Source organism: Acanthochromis polyacanthus, chromosome 13, assembly GCF_021347895.1.
Source record: "Acanthochromis polyacanthus isolate Apoly-LR-REF ecotype Palm Island chromosome 13, KAUST_Apoly_ChrSc, whole genome shotgun sequence".
Taxonomy (NCBI): domain Eukaryota; kingdom Metazoa; phylum Chordata; class Actinopteri; family Pomacentridae; genus Acanthochromis; species Acanthochromis polyacanthus.
In genome coordinates this window covers 21,074,054-21,101,026 of record NC_067125.1, presented here as the reverse complement: position 1 = coordinate 21,101,026, position 26,973 = coordinate 21,074,054, and the positions used below count along the sequence as shown (strand labels likewise).

The 26,973-nt window shown below is 39.1% G+C and overlaps 2 protein-coding genes and 1 long non-coding RNA gene across 9 annotated transcripts in view; 2 read left to right on the top strand and 1 right to left on the bottom strand.

The window, feature by feature from the left end:
• LOC110968371 (unconventional myosin-XVIIIa-like) overlaps positions 1 to 26,973 on the bottom strand; it is a 247,258-nt gene that overhangs the window by 115,655 nt on the left and 104,630 nt on the right. For all 7 annotated transcript variants that reach the window (XM_051958139.1, XM_051958138.1, XM_051958140.1 and 4 more), the window contains 4 exons: positions 11,709 to 11,895; positions 10,729 to 10,933; positions 8,993 to 9,102; positions 435 to 500 (listed from right to left, as the gene is read on the bottom strand). In XM_051958139.1, the coding sequence (XP_051814099.1) occupies positions 435 to 500; positions 8,993 to 9,102; positions 10,729 to 10,933; positions 11,709 to 11,895 (568 nt within the window). The remainder of the gene's footprint in view (positions 1 to 434; positions 501 to 8,992; positions 9,103 to 10,728; positions 10,934 to 11,708; positions 11,896 to 26,973) is intronic.
• On the top strand, positions 13,174 to 14,663 carry LOC127536825 (uncharacterized). Its single transcript, XR_007946025.1, has 3 exons — positions 13,174 to 13,495; positions 14,028 to 14,149; positions 14,287 to 14,663. It is a non-coding gene; the product is annotated as an uncharacterized LOC127536825 (long non-coding RNA).
• LOC127536818 (sterile alpha motif domain-containing protein 3-like) lies at positions 21,147 to 23,802 on the top strand. The gene is made up of 4 exons (XM_051958155.1): positions 21,147 to 21,972; positions 22,199 to 22,351; positions 22,540 to 22,632; positions 22,751 to 23,802. The coding sequence occupies exons 1-4, from the start codon at positions 21,238 to 21,240 to the stop codon at positions 23,069 to 23,071; spliced, it is 1,302 nt and encodes a 433-aa protein (XP_051814115.1). The 5' UTR covers positions 21,147 to 21,237; the 3' UTR covers positions 23,072 to 23,802.

Below are 26,973 nucleotides of genomic sequence, written 5' to 3'. Positions count from 1 at the left end.
TGGAACATGTTTCCTAATTATCTTTTCAATTGCACAAGTCACAGCGTGAGATCATGTGATCATATGATCATATGATGCACCTGCTGGAGAAAGTCTGATCTGTGCAGGAAGTGCTGTTGTAAACACTATTTTCACATCGAATGCAAAGGCAGTAATGTAGAGTAGAAGTTACAAGAGTAAAAGTCATCAGGATTTATATTAAAAGGAGCTCAGAGCAGCAGCATTGAAAGTATGACATAAATTAGCACTGTGGAGGTGGGTTGGGTTTGCAACAGCAGCAAACAGCATCAACATAGAACTAAAAGCATAGAAGTACAACAAACTGGGAAATGTCTCCTTAAAATATGTTAAAATAAACACCATTATCGAATAAAGTTGACAGTTCTTTCGTATATAAAACGATGAGAGATGTGCATGCATGTGACTTCACTCACCCTGCTCAGCCCCATGTGGTAGGTGCTCTTCTCCAGCTCCAAGGACTCCAGCAACTCCTCCACTGCCTAAAAAAAACAGCACAGAAAGCAGCCAGGAGTCAGACAAACAAAAACAGCCCAGTTTGTTCAGGGCCTTATCTCTGCGTGATGACATGGCCTACCCAAGTGATGCTAGCTTGGTGCCATAGCAACAAACACCAAATACCCTCTGGCATAAGCTAACACAATCACACACCTTTCCTGATCTGCCATGAGGGACTTTAAAACAAAAACAAGTCAGATAGAGCTCCTCAGGTCCCTTTTCAGTCAGGTTTCATCTGTCTTGTCAACTGAACCTTTAGAAGCCAAACTGAAGTCTACCTGGCTGCTAGGGAAACAACTCTGAGGTTTCTGAAGGCAGATACTTAGACTGACAGTTAGCAATCTTAATAACTGATAGTGTGAGTCAGACATTTATCATTTTTGCTAAAACTGGACTTGAAAGAGAAAAAAGACACATTTTTACTTCTCTTGAAATAGGCCCTGTTTGGCTATTCTGAGAGAGCTGCTAGGAGTCTGGCTTAAAATGTAAGGCTTGTGATAGGGGTTTTTCTAGTGGAAAGACAACAGGACATTTAAGGTAGCGTATAATTCTACAGTTTTGGCCCTGTGGTTATTTGTGATAAAAGCAAATGTGTTTGTAAATGTGATACATTTTGCAGGCTGTACTAGAAAAGAAGCAAAAAAGAGAAACTACACCACTGACCACTGTTCTATATCACGTCCATATCATGCACATGGATTTTTTTGGTGAATTATTTGTGCATAAGTACACAATTTAAATCCCTGTGGGAGAGACAGACTTCTGAATAGTTCTGACACAAGGAAAATGCTTTAAATTCAGCAGTTGAGTTTTCTTTCTCTTTTCCCTTTTTTAGGATATAGCAACCGGTTACAGACTGGACTGTAGCACAGTGTCAGCATTCAGTCCTAAGAGGCGTTGAGCACAGTGAGCAGACAAAGCCCAGGATTACTGTTGAACTCTGACCTTCTCGTTGTGTTTGGGCACTGTCAATGGAAAGCAAATTAAAGAAACTCTAAAGTCTGGAAGCATGCACACCCATGTCCACAGAGGGATCCTGCATGGACTCAATACTCTCTGATTTAGGTAGATGACAAAATCATGAGTACCTCAGCTGACACGGAGATGCATATGCATGAATTGGCCTCAATATATACAAACTTTAAATGTTAGGTTTACGGGACTGGCCACTGAACATTGGATAATGTGATAGATTTCCTTTCTGCTGTTTGTCTGTTCGGTCTGAAAAGCTGTTTGAAGGCCCAGCATCTGGCTACTAATAACATGGCTACAGCATGCCGTATCAACAAAAACTGACAGAACTGGGCTGCAGCTGCAGAAAAATAGGGTTTATGGTTTGGGGAAAACATGTTCAGTCAAACTCTTTCTGTTGCTTTTTTTTTCTCTGAACAGCAATCGTTCATATTATTCCTTTAATTCAATGCTCTCTTTATCCTTCACACCACCTCCTTTCATCCATCTTCTTTGCTTTCTTTCTTTTCCGTTGTTCGTTCTCAACTCCCCAGAAGACTGGGCAGCGTTACTGCTTTCTGAGTGGGTTGTCTTTTCTCAGCTCATGTCCAATGAACTTTGTGAGTCACTTTACTGCCAGTTTGCTGAAGTGTGGTACAAGAACTAGCGCTTATTTCATCCATCAGCTTAATTAATCCAGTTAAATCTTCTCCTTTCCATACTTAACTGACATGCACAAAAAAAGAGGTATTCAGCTAACTAGATCTGTTTTAACTTTTTTAGACTCAGAAATATCTTTTTAAGCATTTTAGACATTTTAGATAAACCTTAGCATATCAGGTACAGAAGGCCTGAATGGAGAGATGTTTTTCCTCCAGCCCTACCTCCCACTCAGAAAGGCAAATCACTGCTTTGTGCAAAACTGCTATACACTGGCTGAACAGAATGCAGTGAAGACATTAATCATATGCTCAGGGATGTTCCTAAACTGTTCTGCCTCCTATACAAAAGAAATGGAAAGATAATGAGACACGAAAAAAGAGGAAAGAGATGAGGGAATGGGAGGGGAGAGGGAGAAAAGGAGGAAAGAAAGAGCTCTTCCTACCGCCGGTAATTAATCAGTACAGTAGCCGTATGCTGCCAGCCCACGCAATCATAATTAATTACACACAAGAGTGCTCTTGGAGCAGGAAGAGGACGGTGGAGAGGAGAGAGCCGGGAGGAGAAGAGGAATAAAGGGATCCTGTTCACACCGGGAGATTAGAATGTGGAGGGCAAGAAGAAAGCTACTGAATCTCTAGACTTTACTCTTAACATTCCACCATGTTTTCGTCTAGGATTTTTTTACTCTAGTGACTTAATAATGCACTTTCATAAAGTCTGAAGACTTAAAAGAAAAAGAAGGATCAATTTAAAGCACACTATGGCAACCAGTTGTGGTGAATAAAGTAAATAGCTGGAGTGTGACTTGGAAATGTATCACACAGTTTTCTTTAATATAAAAATTAACCCCACTCTTAATGTTATAACCTTGTTATATTTTAACTTTAATCCAAATTGTAGGCCTCAGTGTTGATACAATGTATTTCCAATGGAATCAGAAATTATATTGAATATCAATGTTTTTCAAGGTATTGCATCAAACCCCCAAAGAAATCTCAGCCAGGTGCTTAACCCTCTGAACCCGAAAACCTGCTGGCATGCAAGGTTTGAAAGGTGTGTTTTCTTTTTTATTGTACCAAGAAGATAAATCTTTGTATTTTCAACTTTACGATAGTCTTTGAGCTACTCACTTCTGATAAATCCAGGCATAAAGCATGACATTTCATCAAAATAATTTCATCAATTAGTTTTATATAAATAAAAAAAAATCTCACACACTAAATCAAACACTGAATTTTCCTTACAAAGAAATGTGTAGGACTGAAGCCTTCCTCTTTGGAGAGACACAGAGCTCTACTGCAGGGCAAAAACTCATCAGTGAGGCATATGGTGACAGTGAATGACACCTTCCTTCATTCCTATTAATACACACAGACTTCAGTGTGTTTTTATCCAGTCCCAAATACACCATCTTACTGCTTCTGAACTCCCGAAAGAATCCAACACGGATCCAACATCCACTTAAAATAGTTCCCAGTAAGTGCACTGTTTTCGTGTGTTTCAGTTGTTTGTTGAAGACTTCATTGACAAGTTGTTTTCAACAGAAACCAGAGGGTTTAGGGCTGACACCACAGACTAACACGTTGTTTTCAAGCTTTTCATGGATTTGCAGATGTTAAAAACCCTGTAAAATAAAAACGGAGCTAAGGTACACAGTAGGTTTTGGCATCACTGGGCATAGATTCCACACTAATATTCAGCATGTTGTAATTCAAGTGATCTGCTAGGAAACAATTCTGCTCCTTCCCTTGACTTGATTTTCAGGCTTTAGAATATCTATCCCATTATGGGAGATTTTAACAAATAACAGGGCTTTTGACCAGTCAGATGAGATGATATAAATGGCAACAAAATCAGGAGTGAGAACAGGCTATGGGGGTGTAATGTTTTAGGGTGCAATGGATATCTGTCCTACGATGCATCCAGTTCAAAGTCCTCCTTCTGACCCACAGAAGGACAAGGAGAGAAAAGCTGCAAGAGGAGACCTTATATGTTCAACTTCTGCCAATTTGTTGTTGTTGGTTGTTTTTTTGTTTTTCAGATTTCTGCCTGCAGCAGCTTTAAGCCTTAATGCAGTGATCCAATATGCTGGACAGAGAACATTCTCTAACAGACACTCAAAGCTTACCTCTGTGGGCAGATCATTGCTTTTACTGTCCATATGAAACGTAAATCAGTTCAGGAACAAAATTACCTAATCCATCAAATAGGACAATTAGATAAACAGTATGCCCAGAATAAATCATCTGATATATACAAAAAGAGAGTCGAGTTGAAGACGAGATTTGACTTACTCACCACATACTGTGCTGAACTGTTGCTCTTAAGGAATAAAACCAGATTCTATACATATGGGGATAAGCCTGACAAACTACTAGCCAATCAGCTGAAGGGTTCCAGGTCAAAGCAGGCTATTTTGAGAATACAACTGGGTAATGGTAAGACTACAACTGATCCCTTAAAAATTAACATGGCCTTCAAAGAATATTATACACAGCTCTATACTTCAGAGTCCAGTGCAACGTCCAAGACAATTGGTGATTTTCTTGATAACCTTAATTTTCCCAAGCTTTCTACACATTCTGCTAAAGGCTTGGAGGAGCCAATCTCCCCTTCTGAAATTGCTAAGGCCGTAACTTCAATGCAATCTAACAAGTGTCCCGGCCCCGACAGCTTCCTATCAGAATTCTTTAAGAAATTCTCTCAAACTCTTTCGCCACTGCTGTGCTCCATTTTTTTCAGAATCCTGCAAATTGAACCAGTCTCCACAATCCTTAACTGAGACATGCATTACTCTAATTGCAAAGAAAAACAAAGACCCAACCAGTTGTGCATCATACTGTAGGAATCCAGCCTAAGCCTTTGGAATTCCAGATGAAACTCAGATAAGCTCTCCTCTCCAGACTAACCAACCCCCATTACTGGAGACATGGCGATACACATGTATTTCTGTGTGTTTTCATTCACAGAAGGATGGACCTCCCTGCTGAACATTAAAACACCTGGAAGGACCTTTTTGAAAGATAATGACTTTCACTTTTATGCTATGAATGTTTTGTTTAATGAACTTTCCTGCTAAAACCCCCTCCTCTCTCAGGAATGCTCCCTCTCAAGAGACATCTCTGCCTGCCTCCCGGGGTCATAAAACTTTATGACTCTGCTGCAGAATGACACAGAGAGACACTCTCTTGGACTGAAACAAAGAACATCTTCAAAATTCATATTTCTGATATGTATTGTGTGTTTTCATAATTACCAACGTTACTGAAAGTCCTTTGTCTGTGACATATCCAAATTTGACAAGTCTACTTCTTACAGAAGTCTAGATATTAAAATACCTGTTTAATAATTTCTTCCACAGGATTTTGGAATGAATTCCATTATTAACCTCTGAATTTATTTTCTATTCAGGTTGAAAGGTGAAAATTGTATTTACTCGTTACCAGATGTATGACATGTTATCATATCTTCACTGTGACATATATTTTTAATATATCCAAAACATAAACATATAGTTATGAATTTAATAATTCACATAATTTTACACACATGTGTTAGCCTGTATAATCAGGAATATGTGGTCACTTTTGCTTGATGGATTACGGTGAGAGATAGACAGATCGTTTACTCGTTTTAATATCACATATTTTTAATCCATTTTGAACCATCTCTCCTCTCTGCCCCTCTTCTCTGTGACCCAAAGGGAGACCTGTTGCTAGGCAGAATTTGCGTCGAAAATTCCTTCCTCCGCCTATAGGCACGCCTCCTAGACCTCCGACCTTTAAAAGGCCGGACAGCGCCCTGTCCACTCTCTTCCATTCCGCCTCTGTCTCTGAGATGCTGCACAGGGTCTCCCATTATTTTCTCATCTAAAGTGCGTTTTTTTCCTATCTTCTGAAGTTTCTTCGTTTCAAAGTGTTAACTATTTATCTCTTAATTTTTGTAACATTAAGTTGGACATATTTGCTCACGCTCAGCGCAGAATTTTATTCGTTTTAATTCCAAGAACTGATTAGGAACCAGTTCTCATTTTTCTTAATTTTGATCACTTTCAACATCCGTTCCTTTTTCTTGGCTAAAGCATGAGAGCCATCATTATTAAATCAAGTGGCATTAACCCGAACCCGGCTCCATTCAGCTGACCACACTGGAAATCTGCTGGATCAGATCTCCTTCAACTGAATCGATCACACATGCAGGACGGCCATCGTCGCCACCATGACACACATCATCTGGGAAGCAAGGCCATCCCGGTGCACTGTGAGGAGTCATCTATCCGGCTACTTCTGCGTCCCAGCATATGACGGTTCACTACAGTAAGGTACCAGCTGAACTGCAATGATTCTGAGTTTCTGGGGTGATGTACTAACCACTTGATTAATTAATTAATTTAATCCGTTTATTCTTTTACGAACCGTTCTTAGTCCAAATTACCGTTTACCTAGTCAGGTTACCTATCTGGCTTCTCCTCACCATAATATTAATTTTAATATGCAGAAGTAAATCTCCTCATACACACGCACACACACACACGCACACACATTCCACAGACACACACACACACACACACACACACGCACACGCACACGCACACACACACACACACACACACACACACACACACACACACACACACACACACACACACACACACCCGTAGTCACGCATGCACACACACATCACAGGTCACTGTATATAGGATTTCGCTGGCGTATTCAATAGAATAGTAAATAAATGTTTTCATTTTAGACCAATTTACAGTCTTGTGCGTTTCATTGTGAGAACTTGGGTCAATTTAACCGAGGATTCTAGCCTTAAAGATATGAGACTGATCAACTGAATTTCTACAGGAATCTGATTGTGATCCTGCGTAAATTAATTAATTTTTCCTTGCAATTAAAGCGAGGTGGCGCCCCTATAACGAGTGCAGATAATTAAATCATCTTACGTAGTGTCTCCTACAATACAGACCCATTTCCCTTCTGAACACAGATGCAAAGATCCTGTCAAAACTGCTGGCTCACAGACTGGAAAACCTTCTTCCTTCCATTATATCAAAAGATCAAACTGGTTTCATTAGAAATAGACAATCATATTTTAACATCAGACGCCTCTTTGACATTTTTTACAACACTCGGGAGGATAGCCCGGAATGTGTCGTCTCAATCGACGCTGAGAAAGCATTTGACCGTATTGAATGGCCATACCTATTGACTGTGCTGAACAAGTTTGGTTTTGGATCTTCCTTCTGCTTGTGGATTAAATTGCTCTACTCACACCCCACTGCCATGATCTGCACCAATTCTCAATGGTCAAGGCCTTTCAGTTTGCACCGAGGGATCCATCAAGGTTGCCCCCTGAGCCCGATGCTCTTCAATTCAGCCTTGGAACCTCTTGCTATAGCACTTTGTACTTCCAGTGGTCTGTCTGGTATTTGGAGGGGAGGCGTGGAGCATAGGGTCTCGCTATATGCGGATGACCTTCTACTTTATGTTTCTAACCCATCTGAATCACTTCCTACTGCATTAACATTGCTAAACCAATTTGGCACTCTCTCTGGTTATAAACTCAATGTCAGCAAGAGTTAGCTTTACCCAATAAATGAAAAAGCAAAAGCTTTGGAATATTCTGACTTTAATTTTAAGGTCGAGCATAGTAAGTTCTCATATCTTGGAATTACATTTGCGAAGAAGTACAAAGATTTGTTCAAAGAAAACCTGTCTGTCCCTCTAAACCAGACCAAGCAACTGACATCACAGCGGTCGCCCTTATCAGTGTCTTTGGTGGGCCAAGTGAACTCTGTTAAAATGGTTATTCTCCCTAAATTCTTGTATCTTTTTCAAACATTGCCAATCTTTATTCTGCAAACCTTTTTCCAACAGCTGGACTCAATCATATCCTCCTATTTATGGAGAGGCAAGCATCCACGCTTAAGCAAAACTCATCTTCAAAAGTCTAAATCTACCGGGGGTCTCACCTTGCCAAATTTCCGTTTTTATTAGTGGGCAGCCCACTTGAGATGTCTAGTTTATTGGTCCTTCTATTATGAGCAGTCTGAACTTCCTGAATGGGTTGCTTTGGAGCTTTCCTCAAAGAATCCTTCCCCTCTAGCTTGTATTGGCTCTGCCTTACCTTTACCTTCTGTTAGTGCATTCGACAAACCTGCGGTTAAACACTCTTTGAAAATCTGGGGACAATTGAGGAAGCAGTTTGGCCTGATCAGTTTCTCTACCTGGAGCCCTATTTTGAACCATTTTTTAAGCCTTCCATCATGGATGCAGGTTTTCAGAGATGGCATCAGGAGGGTATCACCCGTTTCAAACATTTACTCAAAGAAGGCACCATATTATCTTTCTCAGAACTGAAGGAAAAAGTCTGACTTTTAAAATCTGATTTCTTTCATTTTCTTCAGATGAGACATTTTCTTGTGTCACAGTTACCTGAATCCCAAAATTCTCCACAAGCAGCAACACTCAATAAAATCCTGTCATTAAAGCCTTCCAAAGGCCTCATTTCTAAGCTATATAACATCGTGTTAGAACTGAAAAGCCCTTCTGTAAACACATTCAAAAGAGCCTAGGAAGAGGACTTGGGGGTCATCATAACAGAAGATGCCTGGACTAGTCTGCTTAAACTGGTTCATTCATCTTCTTTCTGTGCTCGTCATCAATTAATCCAGTTTAAAATCGTTTCCTGTTTAAGAAGACCTTGTGAGCCATTGATTTATACAAATGTACTCATATTTCCTTGTGAAAACAAAAATATTTTGGAATAAAAAAAAACATTCTCTTTCATGTCAGCGGTCACTGTCCAACTGTTCACATCAGCACTCAAATTATCACTAACCCTGCCAGAAACTCACCCTCTTCTCATCTGTCACAAGATAGTGGCGGCCATGCTTCTTGGTCAGATGAGGTGCCAGGACATCAAAACGCCTGCGGAACTCAGAGAACACCATGTGGTCTGGGTATCCTGGAGGCAGGTAGGAGCAGAACAGAGATGAGAGCACAGAGGTTAAAGAAGCATCTGCAGCTAGCAGAGAGCCAGCAGTGTGTGAAGCAGTCAACGTTGATTTTCAGGACAAATAAAACTGGAAACAAGCAAGATCACACAAGAAATACGTGTGTGATTTTTGCTGCTTTTCATCGCTATGCTAGAATATTCCTCTTCCTCAAGCTCTGGCAGACTGGGAGTTCTGTTGACAGCCAGTATTTTGTTCTATCCACAGGCATTCCTGTTGCCATCTATAAACAGTCCAAACACATTTTGCTCTAATGCAGCCCCTATCATCACACTCCCATCTCCATGCTTTGCTGTCAGGATTATGCATTCATTGCAGTAGTCCTGACCAGTTTCACGGCAAATGTTGAACCACACGTGAGCCAAACAAATTTATCTTAGTCTCATCTGGTCAAAGAACATGATCCCAATATTAAGCACATGCCTGTGATCACTTTTGTGGAACTGAGTTTCTTTAATTCCAAACTCAGGTCACTAACTTTACTTCCCATCAGATACACTGAGGGCTCCTCCTGTACTTTCACCAAGGTGGGACAGCTACAATAAACAGTGGTCAAAACGAAGCAAAGGAAGTCCAAATATCCTGACAATAAGCATCCAGTTGAACCACTTTTATTTCTAATGCACTTTTCATAACCAGAGCAACCACATTAGAACAAATTTGGTGCTGAAAGATGAAAAATATACTGCAAGTCAATGGAATGGAGTCAGCATGGGATGTGGTCTTCAGTTTTTGTCATACATGTTGCTTCTGCATGCTGCATCAACAGCAGCATCATTGAGACAAGTAAATAATGATCAAAATAATGGTAAGGCAAGAGGAAGAAGCAGACTGGATCATTTGTGCTTTAAGAATACATATTGGCTTTTGATTTGTAAATAACAAGAGTTAACATGACTATAATATGCTGTCTAGTTAAGGTAACCAAAACAACTGTTAGATTTCTCTTGATAGCTGGCTTTTATCTAAGATGGAACATGATAACTTCAATTTTATCAAAATTATTTTGCAGGGACAAAAAAACATGCAGTCAAGCTTTGATAATGGCAAGGCAGCAGTGCAGTCCATGAAGACTTTTAGAATTAAATGTAACATACCAGTGTGATCAACACAACAGAGACAAAATGAAGTATTGAAATGCCTTCTATGATACGGCCAAGAGGTGCCAGATGCAAACAGAAGAAAATTGGGCCAAACACTGAGCTTTGCAGGACCCACAAGCCATAAGAGTAACAGACTAAATAAAGGCATGGCTCATTTGAAAATGTTCTATCAGTAGAATAAAAATAAATTTAAAGCAATTCCATTTCGGCAAACAGGCCACACTATCTCCACCATCCACCATCTTTAATCTCATTTTGCACCCAATGACATGTTTTATTTGACTTTAGTATATGTAAAAGGTTCAAATCTTTATATTTTACACCATCACTATGAAACACTGTCTTTCTGTTAAATACTGTGACACAACCCATCTGACATCACTATGACAACATGAGGGTTATGTTTTCTTTATATCATTGTAAGTTCAACTGAAAACAATTTGCCCATAAAGGTTTTCAGAATTATTTCAATACCTTGCCTGTAGATGCGCAGAGCATCCAGCAGCTTGGATCCCCGGAGCTGAGCTCTGAGAAGACCCACATCCAAAGTCATAAGGCCCGAGTCTGGGCTCTCTCCATGCGTCACACGGACATCACCTCCTCCCACCGCCTCAGCTTTGGGCAGCAGGCAGTGGACAAAGTGAACCTTTGAACGACGCACCATGTCAATTAGAGCATCCTAAGAAGAAAGAAGAGGTGACTCACATCAGTCTCTGCTTGCAAAACAGTCACTGCAACAACGCCATGTACCTTTAAGTGGTAGAAGTTAACATTTTCTTCACATTATGAAAGTCTGCAGTAGCTCCACATGAAGCAACTCCACATTTTAGGTAAAGGCTCTGCACACCTACACAAGTGTTTTCAGTCACTCTGGCAGATTAGAGCCCTGGTCGTTTAAGTCAGGTAGAGCTGTGCTGTTAAATGTCTGACACCAAGCTCTGTGTACTAATACAAAACATAACAGAACAACAGCAAGCTGACCCTGCCCGAACAAATACTGCAAAACCAACAGAAGGATGAGGAAATGTTAGTCAATGCAGTTTGCACATGCCCACGCTGTGGGGAGGGGAGGCGTATTTGTGAAAGATTCTATGAAACCTCTTTGTGGGTGTACCACATACATTATTATATCTACAATTTAGGGTTTCTTTTATGAGATATAAAAGAAAGAAAATTACTATTTTTTCCCTCTTATACTGATTCCAAAATCTTTACAAGATTGCAAAAATAAAAAAAAAAGTAAAGCAATAAGCAAACATTTTTTGTTATGATCAGTCAATTTGAATACCCTATTTAGCAAAATCCCAAAACATCAACCCAGGTAACTGTTGAGGTGCTGAAACCCAATTGTGTACTAGGTTGATTTACAAAATATCAACAACAAGCTGAGAAAAAATGAGGACTGGCAGGAAATTAAAATCTAGTTTTAAATCTGAACCGTCTCTACCACTTACCACTTGGAGCTTGACCTGGATACATAAACTCTTCTTCTTAACAGCAGCCATGCCTGTGGTGAAGGTCTTCCTCATGCTGGTGGCTCGTCGCAGGGCGAGCTGGGAGCTGCCCTCCAGACCAGCAATGGAACCCGACAACACTGTGGCCCCACTGGCCCGGCCCATAAACAGCCCACTGATGTTCTTCCTGTGGTGGCAGAGGGACGATGGCATTAGTGTGGCTGCACATCAGCCAAAGACTGAAACTACAATATACAGGGAGCTAATCTCATTGCTTTAGGAGCATATTCAGCTGTTTGGAGACTCACATGTTGGCTGGGTGCTTTATTCATGTGGCTTATTGTGTTGTCTGCTGCTCTCAAACTGTGGATCTCACTCAAATCATGAAAATGTAAATCTGATTTTGAGTAGTTACTTAGTTAGCAGTTATTTAAAGTAGAATTTCTTGCTTTTTGTTGCAGAAAATTTATTTGGCTGGAAATATTAGTCTCCCAGAGACCGTTTTTATGAATATGTAAAGGACTAGATAAAGATATAATCATTTAAGTAATAACACATATAATACAAGCATTTCATTCAGCGTAGCATTGCGCAGAGTAGCAGCAATCATACTTTAAAGACATTTGATTTTACTAGTAGCAAATGTGACAGCTGTACCCTTTTCTGACAAATTCTATGACATTTTAAAATACAAGGGATATGGGACATCACTGACTTAATTAATCCAATAATATGATGACATTCCGTTCTGTGAATGTGAATTCTTATAGCTTCATGCAGAGACAACTCCCATAGCACCAGAGAAAGACATGGTACACATGAGATGTGTCATTCACGCCAGGTTAGACAATACACCAAGTGATGTATAACACATGGGGGGCAGCTGTGGCTCAGGTGGTAGAGTGGGTCGTCCAATGATCGAAAGGTCGGCGCTTTGATTCTCACCTAGTCATGTGCTGTTGTGTCCTTGGGCAAGACACTTTTTCTGCCTTGCCTCCAGTGCTGCTCTCCACCTGGTGTATGAATGTGTGTGAATGTTGGTGGTGGTCGGAGTATGGAATAAATTTCCTATCATAATTCAAGAGCATTTTAAATTGATTCGAGGGCAGCATTCATCGATTTCATTCTCAGATTTTGTGATATTGTCTCTCAGAACTCTGCTCTCGTGCTCAAATTTGCTCTGCGCGTGCTCAAACTGTGTCCTCGCACTCGGTTATGATGCTGCTCGCGCAGATTTCTTGCGCTCAAACTCAAACAAACTCTTGCTCTCACGGAACTTCTGCTCACGGATCTCTGCTCTGCTCTCGGATTTTTTGTGTATCAACGCTGTCAACCAATAGAAGGCCGGCGAGCTTTGACCAATCAGATTATCCGTTTGTATACGGGTGCGTTCGCTGTTTTCCGAGGAGCGTCGCATACGGGCGGGCACTCTTTCAACAGGTTTTAGCCACTCCCTACCTCCGGGACTGTAATAAATGTGATTTCTTTTATTTTTTTGACCACTGTTGGAATAAAATATCATTCAATGCATACAACAGCGTCCGAGCTTCTCATTAAAATGGCTATATTGTATAATAATAGCGGCATCGAACACTGCTCTTTGAGGTGTCCTGGTGGAGAAAACAATGTCACCATGACGCCGCTCGGGGACGGCTGCCATCTCGGTCCGGTCATCGTCTTGTACAGTTCAGCAGCAGAAAGAACCAGATGCCAGAGCACTGTGCCGCATATTCGTGTTCAAATTGCCGGATCGTCGAAAACAGGGCACGAGGGATTACTTTTCACAAGTAAGATTGAACATTACTATTGGTTGTTTTTTGTGAATCGAATATTTCTGTGCTGTATTTACGCCCACCAGCGAAATCATGGCCAGCGAGCTAGGCTATGTTTACTGCCGGTGTTGACCCGTCTGTGAAATGAGACTTTATAAGTCATATTCCATAATACTGACTTAGATTACAACTGACACAGGAAAGCTAAAATATATATTACTGGTATAACATTGACCAGCGAATTTTACACAGGTGGCACAGACTGTATTGTTCACATGTAATTCACCCTAACAACAGTAAGCTACCTCTAATGTCTCATACCCACCCACTTACTTAAAAATACAGACAACTGAACATCTGACTGTAGAATAGTTTGCAAACAAGGTTATTCATAGTTTAAGCAGTTTTGGTTCATTATCAACAGATATGCATCAAAACAGGAGTTTTGTTGAAGAAAGGTTGTAAGAAATTTGAAGAAAACCTCTTGACCTCTTTTGTAAGATGTTTTTGTATAGACTCTCCCAAATCTTCCATTTTCATTTTGAAGGTGATGTGTGCCGTGCAAGCTTGGTCAGAGATGCTGTACCATCATCATTTGATGAGAGCTCCTACCTTCTAGCTCTGAAAAACAATGGAGGCCTACTGATTCCATCACAAGGCACAGTGAAGGTTTGATTTTATAATCTTGTATATTTTTTTGGCATGTTAAAGTTGCTTTGTTCTTTTTTTTCTCTGTACTGTAAAGTGTCTTTTAGCACTGTGTAAAGCGCTATATAAATATAATTTTTTAAAATTATTATTATAAGGTGCTGAGAGTTGCAGAGAGGGTGATTCGCCAGGCTTCAACAAAACAAGCTCCAAAGGTGTCAACAGTCACACACAACGTCTGGGAGGAGATTGGAATGGAGGTGGTTTTTCTGCTTGGGGAACACATTGAACAAACACAGCTTGGTATCGACAACCAACATTCCAGCTTGTTGTCATTGGTTATGTCCGTGTTTCTCAAGCTAAGGCTGCACCATATTGCCATACTTACCTGTCTTGACCAGCAGAAAGGGAGCACGAGAAAGAAGCTCTGCAAAACAGTCCTCTTTCATTGGTTTTAGCTGTAAAACGTTTGTACATGTGTAAATGTGGTTTAGGGCAGGGATGTCATGTTCTTGTGATAACTTGAGAATTTACATTTACATTACATTTTATTCTCTGTGCTTTGTACATCTATATGATATATATATATATATATATATATATATATATATATATATATATATATATTCATTTTCTGATATATATCTTTTTTAATATATAGGTATGAATTATATTGATAGTCTATATATGATTTATATAACAATTTTCTCTGATATATTGATTGTAACTCCAGATATGATTTATATATGTTTTCAGATATATTGATTATATTGATACTCCATACATGATTTATATATGTAGTTTGATTTTCTCTGATGTATAACTTTTACATATATATGTGAATGATGCTGATACTCCATCTATGATTTTTATATATATATTCCTTTTCTCTGATATATAACTTATATCTACTGTTTTATATAGAAATATGTGTTCATTAGTCAGTATTTGTAAATATAGCGTAATCATATATTGTCTCTTCAAATTATTAAAATAATTGACTTTACTGCTATTATCTGCTTACAGTGTTTGCAAAATACTTGTCTACAGTCGAGCTTAATATCAAAATATTCTATTACTGTTAATCCCGCTATGAATATTAAAATACGCCGAACCGTTTGTTCTGTATCATAGATACATGTATGACGTTTGCAGCAAATAAAAAAAGCGTGAAAATCAGTTTAATATTCAGAGTTGAGATGGATTAAATGCGCTGTCAAACAGGGCTGAGTGGAGCGGGTGACCGGTCCAAGATGGCAGCCCCACCACTCGTCATGTGGCGTCTACTCTTTATATATGTCTATGCAGTAGATGGCTTGCTAAAATGGACCGGCAAAGTCGAAGTGCTCAGGCAAGTTATTTTAAAATTCATTTTAATGAAAACTATAAAATATTTATTTGATCATATACCTGGTTTTAAACATACATGAACACTATACAAAATGTATTTTCTTTGTTTTGAGAACGATTTATATCATTAGTAATCGGATACTATCCTCATCAGGAAGTGGTACACTGTAAACCCAGATTTTATTTCTACTAAAACTTCCGAGTGATCATTACTTATTGTTTTATGTTTTGTAAAAACCTGATATCATTACTAAACAACATTAGTTGTTTGTACTAGTTAGATGGAAAATTCATTGCACTAATCACGTTTAGTAGAGATAACTCGGTATGTTAACTTTCATAAGAAAGGGGCAGGGCTAATTCAAAGTCCTGGACGAAGCAGCGTCAGACATTGCGTCAACGGCACTCCAAACGTGGCGGGACTCTCGACATTGGCAGCATATCTTCACCGAGAAGGAAAGTCACTCCAAGTGGAATGGTAAGTATAAAATAAGTGTTGTAGCCTAATTGTCTTTTTTGGAACTTTTAATACCCAAACGCTTAGAAATAACTTGATGATGCAATGTTAGTGTGTGAATTTATGCAAATGTTAACCCATACTTATGCTAACATTAGCTAATGTCCACCCAAAATAGTGTCAGCTAGCCTAAATGGTGAAGTTAGCTTAGTGTTAGCAGTCTGAGGACCAACTGTATTATTGATATTTCTGTCATTTTGTGCGGTATAAAAGCGATTCAGACACTGTTGTGGCTGAGAGATTCGCTTCTTTTTAATACATCCGCCATTGACGTTTCTCAGCACACATTGAACATGAGCAAAGTGGTGTATCTGTGAGTCCCTGCATTGGGACAAGGACACATCACCGTCGTGTGGGCTCACAACCTAACCTAAAGCGACGCTGTGGCATGACCGTGGCGGACACTTGGTCCGACCAGGTTCCCGACCGCCGTGGGGAGGGGAAGGGGGGCGCTCTGAAGTCGGGCGAACGCAGCAATGATCTCTGACCAATATGGTGAATAATATGGTGAATACAACGCTGTTGGGCTGCCCGGAGCCGCAGCATAACCTCCGTATGACCTGCTGCAGCTTAGAGGGGGAGAGCAGGAGGCTGCTGCATCTTTAGCTGTGAGTTTACCTGTGATGTTGTTTTAATCATTTTATGCAGTTTGTCAGCCGATGATTTGGTGAACCCTCTTACTATTAAAACATCAGCTGCTGATGAGAAGGGATGGCGAGTTAAACTTTCTACAACGGAGGTGTGTCGGTGATAAAGCTTCGTAAAAGATGAGAGAAACGGGAAGAGACTAAATTCAGACCAAGTTTTTGAAGTTGGGGGATTTTTCCAAAAAGATATCAGGTGTATGTTTTTTATTACCACGTCTGCTGTGTGTGCTGTGAGTCTCTCTCTCTTATTCAGTAACTACAAACTCAGGTGTGGGAGTCACTGTGTTACATGTTCATCCGACATATATTTGAAAAGATATCAAGATTGACATGAAACTAAAAGCTGATTAATTACTTAAGTGAGTTGAGTTAAAAACAATGATGAGATTTCAAAAACGCACCTCAGAGATTACAAGACTACCTCATGATTTCCATTTAAAAATTTCAGAAGAAGAAGACCCTCTGACCCCCATCCCATTTGATGATGTCAAATAAATATTTATGATTTCCCCACTGCAAGTAAAACCCAATCCTATGGAAAAACACTGAGTAACAACAATGACAATAACAACAGTGACAACACAAACTAACATTAATTGACTTATTTTGCTGACAAGCCTTATCAAAGTAAACACACCATTGTTGTCATTTTAGTTCTAAATTAATTAATGCAATATAATATGGTATAACACTAATGCCAAGTTAAAGCAACCAAAACATATGATCCATTATAGAGCAGTCATGTCAGGTGGCAAAGCAATTTGCTTATAGATCTGATGTCATTACAATAATGGTGAGTCAGCAGGTGCTGCTGTCTAATTTAAGTATCAAATGTTTTTCGTGGCTCCATACAGATTTTTGTGTGTATAAATGACAATGTGCTTAAAGGTAAAATGAAATATAATAATATTTTTTTTAAAAAACAGCTGAACTATTAGGCAAAAATGTGAATTAAACTTCAACATATTTGAATGTCTGGCCCTCAAGGTGTCTGTTGACTTTGCAGCATGTAGGCTGAAAGTATTAAAGTCACTTTTTCAGTTAAGCCCCTTTATTGGGCACACACACTATAGTATTTAAATAAAGTAGGCTACTTGATTATCAAAATAATTGCATTGGATTACCTTTCGGTATGTAACAGTGACATTTTTGAGCTAAATGCTCTCTTGTTTTTATTTTTACAGATCCGTGTGCTGTGAGGATGATGTGGAAGTGCAAATATTGCGAGTATATGTGTGAGAAAAGGGGTTACCTTTTAAAACATTATAGATTAAAACACGGAAACTATGGTAGAACTGTCACATTTCCCTGCTTACACCAAGAATGTGTGTGTACATTCAACTCCATTAATGCACTTAAGGTCCACTTAGCAAAGATTCATCAGAAAACCCAGGGTACACAACTGAGTGAAACTGCCCAAGTAACCTTGCGCTGTCTGTCATGTGATTTTTCTGCACCCTGCACTGAAGCAGTCTTTCTCAGTCACCTGCGCAAAACACATTTGAAAGTAAAACACACAGTTCAGTGTCCGTATAATGGATGTAACTTTCACACTAATGTGTATTCCACATTTAATGCACACAGAAGTAAAGAACACAAAACACACACCTGGAGGATGTTCAGACCAGAAATATTTTCTAGTAGTGTAACTAATGAAACAGCCCAAGAAGAACATGAGCCTCCAAATGTCAGCACTGAATTAGAAGACAGTGAGGATTCTACCTATGAAGATCTTCATGATCTAGAGAAACAGTTGGAGCACAACCTAGCAGCTCTTTTTTTAAAGATGCAAACGGTCCTTCACATTCCTGAAAGTACACTGCAACATATCATACAACAGCTTTTACAGATGTGTGAACTATCCCAGCCACTGCTGTATAATGCAGTCAAGAACATTCTGAAACAACATACAGATGTTGATGATTCAGTTGTGGAAGAGTTAGTCAGGGCTGCTGCAAAGAGCAATCTCATCATGAAATTCTGTGGCAAGGATGGCCCCTTATCTACCACAAAAAGGAGAGCAGCCTATGTGAATAAAAACTTCACAGAGGTTAAACCAGTAGAGTACATTATTGAAAGAGGAAAAGATCTAGTGTTGTATATGTTCCTCTGCATCCAATGCTACAGAAGATGTTGAATAGGGCAGACATTTTGGACAAAGCTCTTCACATCCAGAAGCGTGTGCAACATGAGTACAGTACATACAGAGATGGCTCATACTGTAATGACAATGACTTCCTCAAAGGGGAGGAATTCAAAATCGCTCTTGGACTTTACACAGATGATTTTGAAGTGTCCAATCCTTTAGGAACATCTAGAAAGAAACACAAAATGACTGCAGTGTATTGGGTGATAGCAAATGTGCCATCACAGTACAGATCCACACTCCACTCCATTCAGCTTGCTCTTTTGTGTAAAGTCTCTGATGTAAAAGAGTTTGGCTACACTAAAATTCTCCACCCTCTCATTCAAGATCTGGCTTCTTTGGAGCAACATGGTGTATATGTTGAGAAGTTAGGAGAATGTGTCAAAGGTACTGTGTTATATGTGGCTGCTGATAACTTGGCTGCACATTCACTGGCAGGATTCTTTGAAAGCTTCATAGTGGACAGATTCTGCAGGTTCTGTATGGCTACAAGAAGCGAGATGCAAGAGAAGGAGGTAAACTCGGGTGCTTTTGAACCCCGCACTATAGACACTCACAACCAGCAGGTGCAGGAGGTAAAGCAGGATCCCACTTTGGCTAAACGGTATGGTGTAAAAGGAGGGTGTACATTGACTGACTGTCTGGAGCACTTTCATGTTGTTCGTGGGTACCCCCCGGACATCCTGCATGACCTTTTCGAAGGCATTGTTCCTGTTGAGCTGTCCCTCTGCATTTCAGACATGATTTCTAAGAAATATTTTACCATAGAGACACTGAACCATGCCATGAAAACTTTTGAATATGCCTTTCATGACAAAACTGACCAGCCTCAGCCAGTTGCCCATGGCTTCTCTACCAAAGGAACCATAGGTGGCATTGGACATGAGAATTGGGCCCTACTCAGGCTGCTCCCACTCATCATTGGCCATAAAGTACCTGAAGGAGACAATGCGTGGAACGTTCTGCTGCTCCTAAAAGACATTGTTGAGTTGGCTGTGGCAACAAAGCACACTGAGGAATCTGTACATTTCCTTGATTGCAAAGTGTCAGAACACAGAGAACTGTTGCAAACAACATTCCCAGATTTTAGATTACGACCAAAACACCACTACATTGAGCATTACCCTGAGATGATCAAGGCATTTGGTCCACTTTCAGATGTTTGGACAATGCGCTTTGAAGGAAAACACAAATTCTTCAAACGGGTCATTCGTAATGCCCACAACTTCAAAAATGTGGCTCTTACATTGGCTGTTAAACATCAAAAAATGATGGCTTACTATTTGGACACAAGTTTATTTTTCAAGCCATCAGTTGAAATGGACAAGGTCACCACAGCATCAGTCACATCTTATCCTGCAAATATCCAACAGGTTTTCTGCCAGAGAGCTCCTCAGCTTGCATCAGTTTTAGTTGCATCATCAGTCTATGTAGATGGAATTAGATATTGTGCTGATATGATAGTCTCTGCTGGTTCATGCTCTGGCCTCCCTACCTTCAAGCAGATCAAACAGATTGTGGCAATCAACACTGAGATCCTGTTTGTTTGCAGTGAGATGACTGCATGGTACCATGAGCATTTGAGATCTTTCGAACTCATCAGTGAGAGCAGTAACCCCCCTCTGTGTGTGGTGCAACTGAAAGAGCTGAATGATGCTTTCCCTCTTTCAGCATACAGATATGGCAATAACTTAGTAGTGACCCTCAGGCGCTATATTCTGTGTTAAGAAGCCACTGTGATTTCTGCAATCAGTCTAGGCTGTAATAGAACATTTTGTAGCTTTTTTTTTTTTTTTTAGCTCATGTTGAAATTTAGAATGACACAGTTCCAATTTAATTTTATTTACCCCTAGGATCTCAATGGAAATCAACATTTTTTCTTGTAAATTTGCGAGTGTGATTTTTGAGAATTCCCAAGTTTTTTTTTTTTTACAGATTACTCATAGGTTGGTCCATAAAATGGTAATCAGTGTTTATCAAAGCCCAGTGTGACATCCTCAAATATTTCGACTTGAAATCAATTATGAAAATAATTCTTGATGATACATTGCACCTCTACATAAACACTAAAAAAAGTGCACTGAACTTAAGCAATCAACTTATTAATCAACCATTTTTGTGATGCACATAGCAATGACTCAGCAATTGACTGTGCTTTTGGATATGTATATTTCTAATGACCTAATTTTTGTTTCTATTCCCAAGATGACTACAAACCCGAAGATGACCCTGAGGGTCATTCTAACAGCGACAGATATACGAAAAGTAATCCTAAATACAAGGCCTACTACAGTTGAAGATTTCATTAGCAAGCTTAAAGAAGCACTGGGACTTCATTATAACTTCAGTCTAATATCAAGATCCTGAGTTCAATAATGAACTATGCAATCTGACAGATACTGAAGAACTTCCCGAAAAACCAACAGTCAAAGTCATCCCTGTCCTTGAGATGGTACCTGCCTCATCTGATGAAATCTTCAGTCACACTCCCAGCACAGCAGATACAGAGATACTCTCACACTCATCTCAGGAGCGACAGAAACAGTGGCCAGAATTTTTTGATATCCCAACCTTTTCTGTTGATGTAGAGTATAGACTTAGGCAAGCTGATTTGCTGTTTATGAGTGATGGTACATACCTTAAAGTATCAAAAGAACTAAAACATGAGATCCTTGAAAGATTGGCAGAGAGCATGTATAGCTACACAGCATACCCAACTGCTGCTCAGTTTGAAAGTGTTGCTGTAGCACTGATAAGCAAGCACCCTTGTCTCCAGGAGCGAGGCTCAACCACTCGCTGTTGTGGTTGGAAAAATAGTCTCAAACATAAAATGGCTAATTATAGAACAAAACGTAGGCAATCAGGATGCCTAGATGTTGCAGTAAATGCCGGTAAGCGAGGAAGACATACAGCAGAAGGACAACCAGCTAACAAGCGTATCAAGAAAGCAAAGAAAGGTGAAATCAACTACTTGCCCAACTTTCCTGATGGATTTGATCAGGCAGCCCTGGAGGGAGTCTGCAAAGACTTGGTTGATGAAATGCAGAAGAGAACACCAAATGGACCTCTTGTGAAAAAGAAGATGGACCAGACGTTTGCTCTGAGAAGAAAAGAGGTGGTGGACTCGGAACCTGCAATAAGCACGATGGTGAAACGCTGGCCCGCCCTTTTCACTGAAGATGAGGTATGTTCAAGAAAGAGAAGATAGCTAATTGCTTAATGATCTTTCTGTGATCTAATTTGTCCAGATGTATATTTGTCTCGTCCTTTTCATGGAAAACATTGTTATTTGTAATTTTATATATATCATATAAAGGACATTCATGGATGTTTTTCAGCACTACTTTCTAGATGGCTTAACTGCAAATTGATGCAAATTCTTAGTTTTTTTTATTCTCTGTATTTTTCAGGTGTTCATGGAGTTCAGCAGGATTGTGGGCAAAAACCTCAAGCAGGAATTCTATGAGAGCATCGATCGGCACAGTCCTCGTCTCCTCGAGATATTTCGATCCAAGAGAGGGAATATCGGGCAGTTGTTGACACATATGTCACAACAGACCAATGTTAGTCCATGCACATTATGTACTTGGCTGTGTTTTTCACAGGTTTTGCGAAAACCGCATATCATAGTGCTACTCTATTAGTTGTGTAATTCAGTCCAAGCATTGCTTAAATTGTTGAGGTTTCTTATTGATCATTAGTTTTTCATTTTAGTAATTTAACTTGTGTTATTGTGTATAATCCCCAAAAGACCACAGAGCCAACTGCAATCCGGACACAGGTGCTCAGAGGGCTTCCTATCATCCTTGGGGATAACCCCACAAACTTCTTCAAAGTAGGCTTTGTGAGTAAGCTCCTTCTTTCTTATAATTTTCACCATTATTTAATTTTCACCAGTACACTCTTACATTGCTTAAAGTAGTTTTTCAAATGTTAAATCTAATGTTATTTTTTTTATTAAGGAGTCTGATGATGATGATTGCTTTCGTGACCTCGACATTGGGATACTTCTCATTGAGCGTGAAGGTACTGTGTTTACATCTTCCCTGCATCTCAGCCCTGCCTCGTTGAAAATCATCATTGAGGGACAAGTTGTGATGGACAACATTCAAGATCTGCCAAACGCAATGTGCATTCTGTTTGGACTCACATATGCACTCCATCTGGACTACCCAAAGACTATGAAGCTCACATTTCAGTTCATCCAACAGGTATTGCTGTCATTGGGCCACACTGACCTAAAACCAAGGCTACAGACTCTGAAAAATCAGCTTGAAATGTAGAACATGTGAGGTCTACTGTGAGAAGCTGTTGACTAAACAAGCAAAACAGTCTCTGCTGACCTGTCCAGTAAACTAGACAGACACACAAAACACAAACATATGCACACAAACAACACAGACACATAAAATACCACACATACAGCACAGCACATACACTTAAATGCTGTAGGAAGCATTTTGAAATATGTTGCTTTTGTGAACGTTAAAATGTTCTGGAGTTGCAGCAGAAAGACAATTGTTTCAGTTCTTGTTGCATCATCAGTCTGTGGAGATGGAGTTAAATATTGTGCTGATCTGCAAGTCTCTGTTGGTTCATGCTCTGGCCTCCAGACATTTAGGCAGGGCAAAGAGTTACAATTAACACTGAGATCCTGTTTGAAATTTCTGGTACATTTGAGTGGGGGTTTCCTGCGAATTTGAATTTTTCTATGGACTTAACACTTTAACCTCAAGGGACATCCATGTTGTTTTCTTGTAATTTTGTGACACATTCACACACACAAACAACACAGACACAGACAACACCCACAGACTACTTGGACACATACAACACAAACAATCAACACAGGCGCACACAACACAAACACTGAATTGTTTCAATGATTAGAAATGATTTTTTATTTTTCTATTTACATGTGTTGATGTTAATCTGAAGTTTGTCAATACAAGTTTGGCTGTGTTTTGAGTGTTATGCCATTTTTCTTAAAAAATAAAATGCATTTGAGCATTTAGCTGTTTCTTCCATGCAATTTATTTGAAACAAAGTTTTTTACAATATAAAAAGAAAATATGAAAGGTTAATTAGAGGAAAATACACAAATTGTAATAAATAATGGGTAGCAATAACTAATGATTTTAAATATAAATTCAGTTTGTTTAAAAACTTAAGCTTCCATGTTAATACTACTAGACATATTTAGTTTTAGCTTGTGTAAAAACTAAAGATTCCATGTTAATACTACTAGACATATTTATTTTTAGCTTGTGTAAAAACTAAAGATTCCATGTTAATACTACTAGACATATTTAGTTTTAGCTTGTGTAAAAACTAAAGATTCCATGTTAATACTACTAGACATATTTAGTTTTAGCTTGTATAAAAACAAAAGATTCTATGTTAATACTACTAGACATATTTAGTTTTAGCTTGTGTAAAAACTAAAGTGGTATAGGGCAACGGGTTTCCACGCGAGTTGCGAGTAAAGTCAACTAATTGGGGCTAAGAGTGTACTGAAAATGTTAAATATAAGCATTCTTGTTTCAGGTTATGTTTAATGTGCAAATGAGGTCAGTACACTCAGATAAGACAATGCGCCAATATGCACTGCTTTCTTTTCCAACAGAACCTGCTCAGACGTCATATCTTTGAAAGACTGCAAACCAAGTTTCAGTATGTCATCAGTCATCCTGACTTGGACCTTGACTATCTAAACTTCATGTGCACCCATGAATTGATGATTGAACTGATGGAATTACTCGCTCATTTTCTATGTTCTGTCTTACCAGACAGCACATTTCTCTTAAGCCATGTACAGGGCTTAAAGTGAGAAAAATCCTGAGCCTGAACTTCTAAGATCCAATTTATAGTGTCAATAAACGTATTTAAATGTGTTTTAAAACTCACTAAAACACAATATACATGAGATTCTATTAATTCAGAGCAAATATGAGGTCATCTGGTGGAAATGATGTCCATTATGATCCCACTATTTTATTGTTGCTCAAATGTAAAACCTTTCTTGGCCAAAACTTAAGACATTTTAGAAAGTGCCCCAAGTCCGATTTTTTTGTGTGTTGATGTTTCAATACCACATCACTATAATTGCAAAGATTTATTTTAGTGTAAAGGGGAAAAAATCATGAAAATCAAGTACATATATTATTAATAACTTTTAATATTTTTATCTCTTCAGTAGATTTAACAAGAACTCAAAACAACACCAACCACAACCAAACTGCTACAAAACTATGCTGCTTTCCTTCACAAGGCACAATTTTTAGTGACAACATTATCTCAAGTGTCAGTCTCAAGAGAATATTAAGTGGTTGGAGAATACTGTTTGAAAAAGTCATTTCTTTTTTCTTTTTTGCTTTGTTTGTGAATTTTCTGAACATTTTCTTTTTAACATGTTGTTCAAAATGTTGTTTGTTGAAATAAACTGCAAAACACAGACAACAGAATTAACTTGTTTAATATTCTCTGGAACACTACAAGAGAATAAATTGTCATATGTCACTTGCTATACCAACTTTGTATTTAAGCAGGTAATAAAAGTACTAGTATTAACTCTTACATGCAATTTTAGTTATTGCCTCACAATATAAGATTCCTCTGAATAAGCTGATCATGATGCTGACTCTCTCAAACTCTGTAACTAGCAAAGAAATTCGGGCCTTCCTGATCTGGTTTATCTGGGTCCTGGTGGCAATGGACTGCTCATACTGAAGAACTTCTACTCTGGCCTTTTCCTCTGGAGTCAGCCCATTTCTCACACAGATGTGATTAAGAAGCCCTCTGTAGCACATAACCACACATACACATGTTAGTAACTGCTCATTTGATACACCTCAATAATCTGTGTGATTAGTTTAAATCATTTGATTTTCAATTTGAACTGACACACATTTTGTTCGTTTTTGGTAAGGGAAAAAATGTATTCACTGTATAATTTGTTCAGTCGGCTTTCAATTTAAATGTTTCTATTTTTATCTATATTTTGGGAAGAAAAAACGGTGAAAAGCAGGCTAAGAACATTCTTATTTAACTATCTATCCATTATTCATTTCACACAACCCATACGTTCGTTCTGTTCTTACTAACAATATGTGCTTAAGATTGGAGAGTTTTTGTTTGTGGCTAGACATCATTCGGATGCATAAGGTCACAAAATCTGCTGAGAGCTATTTAACTCATTATTACAAACATCCTATATGTCCTCAAATAAAAAAGGTTAATATCACCTAAGCTACATTCAGTTTGTGCAAACAGATGTTCTGAGGAGAATAATGGGACAAATCCGTATGGCTTGATCTTTGATTTTTTTTCCCTTTCAAAATAAAATCCAGCAAACTAAAAAGCTGTTTCCTTTTTTTCCTTTTGCCGTTGTAAAACACATAGAAAATGTTTAAAGATTAAGAAATCAAACAAAATCAACAACTTCTGTTTTTGTTACTTTTTTTAATTCAGTACCTAAGCCCGTTTGTTTTTATTTTGTGGCGAAACCATGGGGACTGTGGGGCGTGCACGCGCATCGCCACTGACGCACTTACGCCAATGGGGCGAGTCAACACACCGCGGCTCAGGGATCGCGGCAGCGGCTGCTCTCTTTGTTAATCAGCAGAGACACATCCTCTCTCCTCTGTCACACAAAGTCTGAGCAAACTTTAGTATCTGCGTCTTTGGGCTAAAAACAAGCTCCAACGCTATTGACCAGTGATCAGCTGCTCGATTCTTCACCGCCCCACTCACAGATTGGAGCTCCGTGCGCTCTGGAGAGACCAGGCAGCCACAGGGCTGGGACACGTGTGGAATGGGTATACAGTCCAAGCAGAAATAAAATAAATAATATGCAATATATATATCAATGTGTTTCCAGCAATTCCCTTTAAATATAATTACAAAAAACACCAACAAATATTGCAAATTTGGATTTTGTTTGTGGGATACTGTTATTTCTTATCAGTGGCTCAGCAGCACTGACGATGCCGAAGCAAGAGGGCGCAGCATATCGTGCGCCCAGCAGTCGATGCGCACTCGCAGTTAGAAAACTGTAATTGGATAAAAGTTCTATCGGAAAGTCGCATGCCTGGACAGAAAGTGTATAATTTTTAATGTAGGATTTGGAGTTTGATTGATTAAAGCGGAGCAACTGAATGTACAATGACGCACATGCTTGGAGCCT

Excerpts from the sequence above, each read along its gene's own strand:
- LOC127536818 (XM_051958155.1), top strand. The coding sequence starts at position 21,238 with ATGGTACCTGCCTCATCTGATGAAATCTTCAGTCACACTCCCAGCACA. Across the intron at positions 21,973-22,198 it reads CCCTTTTCACTGAAGATGAG|GTGTTCATGGAGTTCAGCAG; the intron begins GTATGTTCAAGA and ends TGTATTTTTCAG. Across the intron at positions 22,633-22,750 it reads ACTTCTTCAAAGTAGGCTTT|GAGTCTGATGATGATGATTG; the intron begins GTGAGTAAGCTC and ends TTTTTTATTAAG.